Source organism: Euprymna scolopes, chromosome 18, assembly GCF_053919585.1.
Source record: "Euprymna scolopes isolate OS-2025 chromosome 18, ASM5391958v1, whole genome shotgun sequence".
Classification (NCBI taxonomy): Eukaryota; Metazoa; Mollusca; class Cephalopoda; order Sepiida; family Sepiolidae; genus Euprymna; species Euprymna scolopes.
The window spans coordinates 16,810,294-16,823,110 of record NC_136499.1 but is presented as its reverse complement, the minus strand read 5'-3'; the positions used below and the strand labels follow the sequence as shown (position 1 = coordinate 16,823,110).

Sequence of the window (12,817 nt, the reverse complement as noted above, 5' to 3'; positions counted from 1 at the left end):
ATATGTATTTATATATATATGTATGTATATATATATATATATATATATATATATATATATATATATATATGTTTATATGTATACAGTAGCCCCCAAAAGTTAAGGAACGATCGATCATTTTTTTTTATTGGCTTCTAACTTTATCTATGAAAAAGAAAAAAAAAATATTGGTGAATTTTCCAATGTTTAATAATTGTAGTTAAAGAAAATTTTTTTTTTTAATTTTTGATTTTAATACATATTAGTTTTTTTAAATATATATATTCATATATATATATATATATATATATATATATATATATATATATATTCATATATATATATATATATATATATATATAGATTAATATATATATATATATTCATATATATATATATATTCATATATACTCGGGTTTTTTTTTATATTTAAAAGTAATGGACTAATGAATTCAACGAGGTTGTTAGATAGTGCTCAATAAAAAGAGCTGATAATACTTGTTTATTGTTATATAAACATGCTCACATCCCGCTGCTACAATTTGTAGCAGCGGGATGTGAGCATGTTTATATAACAATAAACAAGTAATATATATATATTCATATATATATATTCATATATATATATATATTCATATATATATATATATATATATTCATATATATATATTCATATATATTCATATATATATATTCATACATATTCATACATATTCATATATATTCATATATATATATATATAAGTTGAAACAATTGTATCCAACGGTGTGAGCAATAAAAGGAAACTTTCATAAAATGAGTAAATTCTGTTGCATCCCTATTCATATATATCCCTATTTACGTGGCATTTTGAAAGAAAAAATATATATAGCTCTAGTATAGCATTATTGAGCTGTCCAAACGCAAACTCTTATTTATTCATATATAATCACTGACCCAAATTGCTTCCTTCAGTCTTGAGAAAGTATCGATACACAGTATCACATACAGCGCCTAGAATTCACAAATAGTCACCCATCTGGTACTAACCAGGCTCCACGTTGCTTAACTTCGGTGATATGATGAGAACTGGTATTTCACACTTAGGTACTTTATGTACCTGGCAATTTTCTTAGATAGATTCTGTATCGGAATGTCATCGATAAGTATCGATGATCAAAATAATCCGCTGAAAGAAGGAGCCAAGAGTAACACCTTAAACAGCTAAATATCGCAAGTGCATTTGAGTAGTTTTATCACGGCTTTGGTGTTATGGGGGGTCATATTGGTGATATTTTCGATGTATGACCAGAGGAATAGTCCTGCAGGTTATGGTCGGAGAAAGAGAGGGCCAGTGAGAGAAGAGTACAAAGTTGTAGCACACCTTCTGAAATCGAGTCTTGGCCTCTTTGGACTTGTGTACCGGCGCCGAGACTTGCTGCCACACCAAGGGTCTGCCAGCGGTTACCTGATTGCACTAGGGAATCACCACACTCTTCAGCACATCAGGTACATTTTGGTGTTGACTTTCAAGTCGAACTCGAAGATGTAATCTGGCATGATCTGGTCCTTACTTGAAACCACACCAAAGACCATAACTGTGGCCGAAAACTTTTTCATTGAGCTGTGCCCTCAAGCATTGAATCGTCCGGATTTGCATTTTGAGGGAGCTGGCATGGTCCTGTTGTTATAACTTGGATCAGAGCAGGAGTTGTACAGCGGCGCATCTCCTATCTAACTCGTTGAACATTATGTCACTTTCAGACATGATATGAGGCTCCTATTGCTCTCGGAATTTGTACACAACTGGCCAACCAGTAGATGGTCTTCAACAACAAAAAAAAAAAAGGATAAAAGAAAACCGGTTTTCATCAACCGAAAATTAAATTATTTCGTCTTTTCTAGTGCAAAAATTTTATCGCTCCACCGTGTATATATTTGGGTGAGTCACGAAAACGGCGAAAGTGGAGGCTAATTTTAGAAAACGATTTCAAATTTGTGCCCGTCAAAATAGCCATCATTTGTCAGACATTATTTTTCGCTTCTAAATATTCCAAATTGGCAGAGTTTAGTAAATGTTTTATGTACGTTATAAAATTTTTGAATTTTTGGTTTTCTCAAAAACATCCGTTTCCTGTGGCTCATTGATATATACAGGGTGACTAAAAAGAAAAACAAAAAACAAAAAAAAAAAACCGACCCCAATTCTAATTAGGCCCCGTTCCTTAGTGTTTTGTCCAAATGAAATAAAACTTTGGTCATAACTAGTTTATTATATTCAAAACATCACATCAAAACACTAGGGTCTTTGGCCTTTTTTTGCTCCGTTCTACAGCATATGTTCTAGATGGCCTCCATTTAGCTTCTTTTTTTTTTGGGGGGGGGGGTCACCCTGTATATATATATATATATATATATATATATATATATATATATGATTGCAGCGTCTTGTCAGATGAGTGCCACTCCCTCAGACACTTAAAGTCCATGAGCCCAAAAATGACTTCCATCGCCACGGGACCATTTTAATAGGGAGTGTCTATACACAGATGATGTTACAGAGTCTTAGCTTTGTACGACAGCTAAGTCTCTCTCTCTCGGTTGAAACCCGGCAACAAGCAAGAGCAAGATAACCAGCAACAAGTTAAACTGCAGACCAGCTTAATGCGGGGTACTGGTCTCCCGCCTTATAGTTTTTTAAATCAGAGATTTGCTTCTCCTAGAAAGGTTGCCTTCACTACGGCTTACAGGAGCCCTCTCCACGCCAACATACACACAAACACACGCGGTGCTAGTTGGCCGTTGACCCCGAAAGGGTACATTAGCTCTTTGGAAGGTCTTGTTTTTAATCCTTCAGGGAGACTAGCCACCCTCCTCACCAAACAAGTCTGGTGGGGGAACCAGTTTAGTCGCCGGTGACCCGACCATGAGGCAGATAGTACTGGGTTACATGGTACCAGTAGCATATGACATGACTTGAGATTATATATATATATATATATATATATATATATATATATATATATATATATATATATATATATATACTAGCTGGCAGTCCGGTTTTGGCTTGTCGTATAATACACTTAAACATGATATTTTAGTTGATGCAGATTGCGTATGTGCTATTATAGAATCAATCCCCTGTTGATTATTATGTATTATCCTTATGTATTCTTGGACTTCTATTATTCCTAATATTCATAAATGACATCCCTGACAAAACTGCCTCTGAGATGGGTATATATGCTAATGACACCACACACTATAACAGGCACGACAGGAAAACAAATGAACACATATCCAAGGAAATGGCAAAAACACTAGGGGATGACCTCCAGTCTGTAGTAGAATGGGGACAAAAATGGATGGTCACATTCAATGCTTCCAAAACTAAACTTGTTTCGTTCAATAATTACAAGAAACCTTCTCCACCACCAATAGCAATGGCCAAGAACACATTACCTGAAAGTACTTCTTTTAAACTCCTCGGCCGAACGTTCACAGGGAACATGAGTTGGAACAATTACATTGAGAGCATTGCCAGGACCGCTGCGAAGAAGGTAGGCTCTGTCTACCGTACTAGAAAGCTATTAACGCCCAAAAATATTCTGTCCCTCTATAAGGCCACCATTCGCCCATGTATGGAGTATTGTTGTCATATTTTCGATTTTGATATAAAACAGATTATACGGAAAATCGAAAAAAAAAATATATATATAAAGCAAATTATCTCCGTTGTATTTAATAAGGTCTACCTGGATAACATTTATATATATGTTCCCTATCTTGGGTTGAGCATATTGGGAAGTGATATACAAACTGCTATTAGCATATTAAGCGATGCTCTTTGTGTAAATAAATCGAGCTTAGGCATTTGGACGATGTCAAACGATCGTAAATTCACTACCTGCACAGCAGCAACCGTATAGCGTAATGGTTAGAAGCTTTGACTGTCGTTTGGGTTTCGAACCTAGCTTGAGGTAGTTGCCTGTCTAGCCGCACTGATGAGTTATGGTACAGCGAAACAGTACTGTATGTGAATGACTCATATATATATATATATATATATATATATATATATATATATATATATACACACACTAGAATATTACCCATCGCTGAACATGTATCTTAATTTGCTAGGTTTATTTATTTAAATCTGTCAAACATTTGACATTTAATCTTGTTCTTAATAAATTATTGAAATTCAAAAGTTTGTCTTAAATAGCGGAATTCGCAAATATTATACACACGACTCCATAATCGTTCACACGCATGCGCATACGCATACACACAGAGTAGCCAGTTTTGAAAGGTGGTAAACATATTTGATCTTTTATAAGGCTCCTTCTCCTCATCAATATTATATAACATTGAGAATAAAAAATTATTTTAGAAAAATGTATTAGATCGTTTCGGTTTTGGAACCAACACGCTTTTACTAAGGAGTACCCATTTAATAAGGAAAACAAAAACACAACACTCGAGGATAAGGCTTTATGTAATGGGGAATTGGTTGACGAATATTATGAGATCACTTAAATTGATTAATGCAAAGAACAAAGTTTGATTACTTATGAGGTATTTGTTTCTATTGGATTTGGAGACGACCATGCTGTTGTCTGCAAGGAAGCGATCTCGTACTTTTTTTTGTTTTTATTTTGAAAATTTAATTAATTATCATCAAATAATAACATGAAAAGTGCTTTTTTGTTAAAATATTATTGCCACCTGGACTTAGGGTTAATGCTAGGGTTGAAGGGGAATATCTTTTGTTTTGTTAGAAACAAATAATAAAATCAAACAGTATATATTAAAAAGAAATCCGAAATAGAAAAAATAAATAAATAACCGGACGACCAATTAGTACGTTGGATTCATTTTCCCTGTCATTGTTTGAAAAAAAATGAATAAAATTTTCCAATAAAATTTGACAGTCATTTTAAAAGCTAAAACCGTTTCAATGTAACTAATTAGTGCGAATGGAAAGTATTTACTACTATTTCCAGGTTCATGCTGACCCGAAGTGATAGGACCCTTGATCAAGATGTTCACACCCTAACCAAATTCTTCACATAGGTTGGTTGGTTGTTTTTGTTTTACGGCATATCAACCCTTTTCGGGTTATTTAATGCCGAATCCAAAAATTTTGAAGAAAGATTTTTTCATAGAATATATTTGTTGTTTTCAAGTCGGTTTCTATTGAACCCATAGTTGGAACCCTAACAGGTACTACCACTCTGGGTCAGAGTGGACCTGGGAGCAATGGTAATTAAAGGGTGGCTCCACACTCCCCAAAGCCCACAAGCTGGGGCCTCACCACTGGATATAGTTTAAGGTCATATCCAGGACCCCCATTGAGGGACTTTTACCCTCTGCAGAGGGGCAGTCGGTGTATTCTAATGCCCCACCGACAGGGCCTCTCCACATAGGAATATATCTTTTTAACACATTCTACCTCCGTTCTTTTTCTTAAATCGACATCTTATTTTTCACCTTGACCAACTGTCTAATTGATTTCACGCCAAGACACAAAACTACCGGCGGTGAAGAAGAGGCGACGATTGGAAATTTTTAAGGAGTATCAAGTTACTCTCTAACTCTCATTACCCCCAGGTACACTTTGAACGAACGTGGTATACCCGTTAAAGTGGCATCCATAAAGGTAGGTTATATTGAAGCAACTAGCTTCTAGAAACGGTTGCCAAATCTTATCAATTAGATTTGTCTGATTTCACAACCGGTGACAGGGAAAATCAATCCACCCTATTAATTTTTTTTCTTGTTTTTAGTTCATTACTTTGCAAAAACTAATTTTTTTCTGTTTTCGCGGATTTCCTCTTTTTTTCGTTTTAATTTTATTTTTCCAAATATTCCAAGTATGATGACAATTAGCGTATTTAAAAAGTTAGAAAAAAACAAAACAAACAAAAACAAAACAATTTAAAAACAAAAACTTTACACCTTCAAATAAACGAGGGGCACTACTCTCTTGTCTTTGTTTCGTTCAGAGAGTTTTTGGGAAGAGGGGTTTTTACATCATGGTTAGGGTTAGTTGTAGGGTTAAGGGGAAAGATGTACTTTTATAAGAAACAAATAATAAAATCAAACAGTTTTAATGAAAACTGAAATTGAAATATACTACAAATTAAACATCATAATAATGACGTATCTAATATAGAATATTAACGAAGAAATTTTCTTTTATACGACGGATAGTTTTGGGGGAAAACAAAAAGAAACCACACACACACACACACGCACACACACACACACACACACACACACACACACACACACACACACACACACACACACACACACACACACACACAAAACAAAAACAAATTAATATTTGCAAAATAAAAATAAAATAAAAATCTAAACCCCCAAACGAGACCCGTAACCATCAGATAACATTAATTAATATGGTGAATTAGTTTGTGCTGTCACAGCTTGCAAAGTCAGGCAAAACTAATCACTAAACATTGCCAGCAATTTTGGAATGTTAAACGCTTCAATGAAATCAGAAGTTTAATAGAATCTATCATTTAGAAACTATTTAAATAATTTCTTGAGAGTTTTTTTTTCTTACAGAGTTTTGGCCGATGCAACCTCCGGCTTTTTACAGGTATATTTTGTCGAACTCATAAATCTTTTTGTCAAACTCGGTAATCTGCACAGAATTTCGAACGGAACTCTTTATTTAATCTATATGGGGTAGCATTCTCTCATTCCATCAGCAATAAATGAAGTATTAAGTAATTCGCAATTGTAAATTTAATATATTAAAGATTGAACCCTTAACCTCCATAAGAGTGTGACTTAGAACTGAATTCCGTTACATCACGGTCCTTGCCGACTAGATGCCCTTTAAGAATGTCGAAGGTTACATCGGTCGAAACGTTATGAAAATAACACTCAAGATGAGAACAGTAGTCAAAATTATCAAAACAATACGAATTATAAATCCTCATCTAAAAAAACACAAACTCAGAAACAATATATAGAATTCTGCGAGAGTATGGCTGACAGGACGAGAGCATTCTCCCCTCGTTGATAAAATAAAGGGTTCGAAATTCCGTACATATTCCGAAGTTTGACAGAAAGATTTCCGAGTTCGACAAGAGACACTTAAAGAAGGCCGGAGACTAAACATGAAAATAACACTCAAGATGAGAATAGTAGTCCAAATAATTTAAACGGCACACATTATTAAACCTCACCTAAAAATTCAGAAAAGCAAATTCTGTTTGACCCTTAGATGTGACTCCTAACGGGTACTTCCACTCCAGAGTAAAAGTGGACCTGGGAGTAATGGCAAATTCGAGTAGATTCTGTACTCTCTAAAGCTCCCAAATTGGGTATCACCAGCGGATGTAATTTGTTCACACATCACGATAGGGTGCATAGAGATCATGATAGTTGTGCAATTTACGGACTGTGATATATTTTTTTAGATAGGATTTTCAAGTTAAATTCAATTTTTTAGGTTAGCTTTTCTCTATGAAATATGTACGTGAAAATACAGAATAGTTAAAAGTCTCCTCCTCCTGTTAAAAATGGCTTTCTAAATGTATTATTTCAGCACGATCCGTAAACTGACATCCTAAGTAGTTTCTATTTACTATCATCCACACTAAGTTAAAGTTAGACACAAGGTCGGCTTTAATAGAGGGAGAATCCAGCTTCCCAAGAGGTATATATTTAGGGTCGAACAAAAACAACAACAAAAACCTTGTTCCAATTTAGATGGATCTTTCCTTTTCCTCTTTGACCGAAGACAGAAAAGGTGAAGATTAGTATTAGAACAGATATTACACTTTACTCCCAGCTTAAGAGCCTTAATTTGGTAAATTTTTACCTTGTTTCCAGCCTAACATTTTCTTTTAAAATGACGATTTTTGAAAACGAAAATCGTATTTAAATTTACGGCAAATAAGTAGTTTTCCGGATATTAAGCAATGCCATTTCTTATGTTATTACCGGTGGCCATGTTGGTACGCGTGCGCCTACGCATAGTTGCTCGGAGTGCGTTTACACTCACGCGTACTAATATGGCCGCCAACAATAACACAAGAAATGACGTTTCTTAATATCCGGAAAAATACTTATTTACGGAAATTTTTAATGCGATATTCGTTTTCAGCATACCCGAAAACCACTTAAAAGTTGTCACTTTGTGGAAACCAGGTAAAAATTTACCCTTAAGTTTATAGGCCTTCGAATGTGTTGTAAGATTAAAACATGAAAGTCGTATAGACATGAAACATGTCGAAGTAGACGAATGTAGATTGAGGCAAACTGATTTCCTTACCTTTTGTCGAATGTGTCGAAACAATGCTGTTTTGGCTTCTTCCAAATTCGTTACACCTTCTATTTTTACATCGTGTAATCGAATCGAAGCAATTGCCGAAGATAAGTCTGGAAGGGAGGATATAAATTCATCGCTTAGCATGGGTTTAGCAATAGGACGATGACTAGCCATCGCTCTTTTTTTGTTGTTTTACTATAGTTCAGACTTGTAATTTTTGCTATAAGAAGAAATAAAAAAAAATCTTTCTCGTGAGGGAAAACAATCGTACAGTAATCTAAAAAAAAGAAAAAAAAAAAAAAGAAAAACTCCCACGTCTCAACGAAAGCTTGTAATGGCGTCTCTTCGAAGATACAATTCGTTTGACTTTTCAATCATGTTAGACCGGTGACTTGCGGGTATACTCTACGGTTCACCGCGTTTCTTCTTTCTCTTTTATTTTTTTGTAATTTATGTGTTTTTATGTATGTATATATATATTTCACCCACTGCCTCTTCGGTCACAGCGGGTATTTAAACCCCTTCATTAATGTGGTTTCCCGTCCAGGGCAAAAATACTGATTGTGTAATGGGGCGATAAAAAAGGGCGAAAAGAAAAATGTCGTCGTAATATTTTTTTTTTTTCTTAAACAAGTCTTGATTGGTCAGAATTTTATATGACGTTTACATAGGATAACTGTAACATCAAGTTACGATAATTCGTTACAGTTTCAAACGTACAGACTTATTATTTTCTTGTCAATTAAAAATAATTTTTAAAAAAGTGTAAAATTAAAAAGCGTAAATTTTTTAAGAAGACGACATGAGAACATTGTAATCACTACTTATGTATAAAAGGCACCTTGTGTGTGTATCTCTATGTGTGTGAATTCGTTCCATATTGACTGCGAAACGGCTGGGTCGATTTTTAAAAAATTTCACACAAATGTACTTTATGTGTCTGGGAGTGTACTTAGATAGGCTTTGTATTAGAATGCCTCCGATAAGTATCGAAAATCCATAATCGAAAAAGTTCAATTAAAAAATAAACTGTCCGATTTTGACCAAAGTTAACATCCTCATACAGTCTAACATTACAATTTGATAAGTTTTATCACCACAGAAGCAGAAGGGTCCGGCATATAAAATCAACAGTAATTTTTTTGATAAGATAGGGGCGCGTTCGAAATAAATGTTTTCTTTTAGAGCACAAATAAACCATGATACGTGACTTTTGTATCTTAAATTGTAATCCGAGCAATTATATAAAAATAATTTCATAAAATAAACAGTAGGTTCTCTACAGTGCAATGTAGACTACAATGTGTTGTGAACTAAGTTATTGAGGGGAAGCATGTGAACCTTCTTCCCAGTTCATCATGACAATACAAGTATTTAAAGTGTGGAAAATTTATTGATAATCATTCAATCCCGGGCAAAGTCGGGTCACGCTGTTTGTTAATTATAATTGGGATATAACATTAGGATCGGAATGGTGTACAAAGGAAAGTCCCTAATAAAAAAAACTAAAAAAATTATTTCAGTTATGAAAATAACTCTAGATTTACCAGAGAAATGATTTAATTGAGATCTTTTAAACATTTAAAACATTTTTTATGTTTTTATTGTTACGAAAAAGACGTCCAGTGTAAAATATGCTAAAATATGATATTTTAGTTTATGCACATTTCGTATTTATTAAACTAGAAAAAAATTCATAAAAATAAAACTAGAAAAAAATTCATAAAAATAAAACTAGAAAAAAATTCATAAAAATAAAACTAGAAAAAAATTCATAAAAATAAAACTAGAAAAAAAATTCATAAAAATAAAACTAGAAAAAAATTCATGAAAATAAAACTAGAAAAAAATTCATAAAATAAAACTAGAAAAAAATTCATAAAAATAAAACTAGAAAAAAATTCATAAAATTAAAACTAGAAAAAAATTCATAAAATTAAAACTAGAAAAAAATTCATAAAATTAAAACTAGGAAAAAATTCATAAAAATAAAACTAGAAAAAAATTCATAAAAATAAAACTAGAAAAAAATTCATAAAAATAAAACTAGGAAAAAATTCATAAAATTAAAACTAGAAAAAAAAATTCATAAAAATAAAACTAGAAAAAAATTCATAAAAATAAAACTAGAAAAAAAATTCATAAAAATAAAACTAGAAAAAAATTCATAAAAATAAAACTAGAAAAAAATTCATAAAATTAAAACTAGAAAAAAAGAAACAAAAATCCGATCGGAATTTTTCTTGTTGAACATAAGTATTTATTACCGTTACTCTCCCGTCTCGATAACACTTAAAAAGTATCTCGCTGCCACATGTCCATCTAACCTGCAGCGTTTCTCTTTCTTCCGACCGCTGCCACAGCCCATTCTCGCCTCCACGCGTTTACACGCTTGTCTCCTTCGGGCGTCGACAGTTTCTTCCTGATCATGTGTTGTCGTTTTTCTTTTGTTTTTTTCAGAGCCAAGACCGAGCACATTTGCCAATTTGCATACGCACTCAAACGCTGCTCTGATAATACAATCGCTTGCCGTCCATTTTTTGGCTGCTGCTGATATTCTCATGCGCGGTTATATGTGCTCTGTTACATATGTAATGAGCTACTATTTGGGACCAAATCTACGGGGACACTATGTAGGGGGTTAAGCAGCGAAATGTCTGTTCTCATTATACTTGAACTTCTGCATGTACATACAGTCAGGGAAGCAGGCACCCGGGAGAGAATTCCAAAGTCTAGAAGTTCGAGGAAAGAAACTATTAGAGTAGAACGTTTTCCAGAATTTAAGGAACTCTATATTGTAGAGGTGGAATTTTTCTTCTTTTCGAGTTAGTTGGAGATATTTACATTGCTATTTATGTCAATTAATCGCTATTCCTTGAAAAAAATACAATCTTTTTTCTCTTTATAAAGACTACATGATGACAAAAAGAAATGAGAACATTTAAAAACCATAAGGGAAAAATGACTTATAGGATATATTGAAATTTTACAGAGAAAAAAAAAAAAACGCCTATTTCAGATCACATAAGGAGACAAAATACATAAAATGGCGGCCAAAAAGTAATTTTTTTTAAAAATTGACGTGAACATTAAGATACTTTAATTAAAAGTCAAAATGTAAAATTATAGAGGAATAAAAGGTGAATCAAATGAGGTATAGGTTGTTTAGACATTTACATTGAATGTAGCTTAAATTTGCATATTTGAAAAAAATGAAAAGTGAGGACTTTCTTTTTTTGGCGCAATTGTATGTAGCGCCATATTTGAATTAATCGTAACGTAACAATGTTTCTAAGTTTCATATTTATGTTTTAAAAGAAAGCAAGAAGTCACTCAATTAGTTAATCTTCTTCGTAAAATATTAGTAATAAAAACTTAATTTGAATCAGGTTAGATTCGCCGTTAAGGATATCACAGCATAAGAAACTAATACTAATCAAGAAATTACATACAGCTTTGGAAAAAACAGGAAGTTATGTAATCAGGAAAGTTATCCTAAATAAAAATAAAATGCTCATTTTTAAAAATTACTCTACAAGTTTTATTAGAATATATCCACATTTTTATTTGACAAACCAGCATCAAAATGAACGTATGGAAATTTATATACATATATTATATATATATTATATATATATATATATATATATATTATATATATATATATATATATATATATATATATATATACACATATAATATATAATAATTAAAGCACACAACAACAAAATACTAAATGAAAACCACAGACAATAAATTAATAACTAAATACGTAAAATATTAAAAATACCTAGATTCATAGAAATAGTAAATTTACAATGACGAGAGGTAGTTATTTTGATATATGCTTGCACGTAGATTACTGTTTAAAAAAAATAAAAATATATATTATATGTATATTATATATACATATAATATATATTGTACGTATATATATATTACATATTATGTATATATTATACATATAAATTATATCTATATCATATATATTATATATATATACATTTTATATATTATGTATATTATATATATTATATCATATATATTATACATATATTATATATTGTACTAGAAAAAGTACCTGTCGTTGACTGGGTTCAAAAACAGCCTATAGAAAATGGACTGATTTATGAAAGTATGATAGGTTATGAAAAGGAATGGTTGTAAAGAGATAGCTTCGAATTCGGGGGTATCAAAACCAAAGCAAAATATGATGAAAGTAAAATTAAAATAGATAAACTCCATAATTTATTATACCATACCTGTTCACACTGAAACACTTATCACAATATTCTATGGATCTATATTAAAAAACCTTGTTAAACTTTGTGACATATTTACATTCTATGGAGATCGGGTGCGAACGAAGACTCCATAATTTTATTATACCATATTACTTCAAACTGAAGCATAATTATCAATGTATACTTACGCAGATAGATATGAAAAATCTTTATTATAGTTTGTGTCTATTTCTATTCTATGGAGGCCAAGCGCGAACGCAGACCCCACAATTTTATTATACCATCCCCATTTAAGTT

The 12,817-nt window shown here is 32.3% G+C and overlaps 2 protein-coding genes across 2 annotated transcripts in view; one reads left to right on the top strand and one right to left on the bottom strand.

The window, feature by feature from the left end:
* LOC145297506 (uncharacterized) overlaps positions 1 to 8,844 on the bottom strand; it is a 236,946-nt gene extending 228,102 nt beyond the window's left edge. Inside the window, exon 1 of the mRNA XM_080143406.1 lies at positions 8,280 to 8,844. Coding sequence (XP_079999532.1) covers positions 8,280 to 8,450 — 171 coding nt within the window. The 5' untranslated portion in view covers positions 8,451 to 8,844. The remainder of the gene's footprint in view (positions 1 to 8,279) is intronic.
* The window catches only part of LOC145297505 (uncharacterized), a 230,953-nt gene continuing 223,624 nt past the window's right edge, over positions 5,489 to 12,817 (top strand). The window contains exon 1 of the mRNA XM_080143405.1: positions 5,489 to 5,627. The gene's annotated coding sequence lies outside the window, so the exon portion shown is untranslated. The remainder of the gene's footprint in view (positions 5,628 to 12,817) is intronic.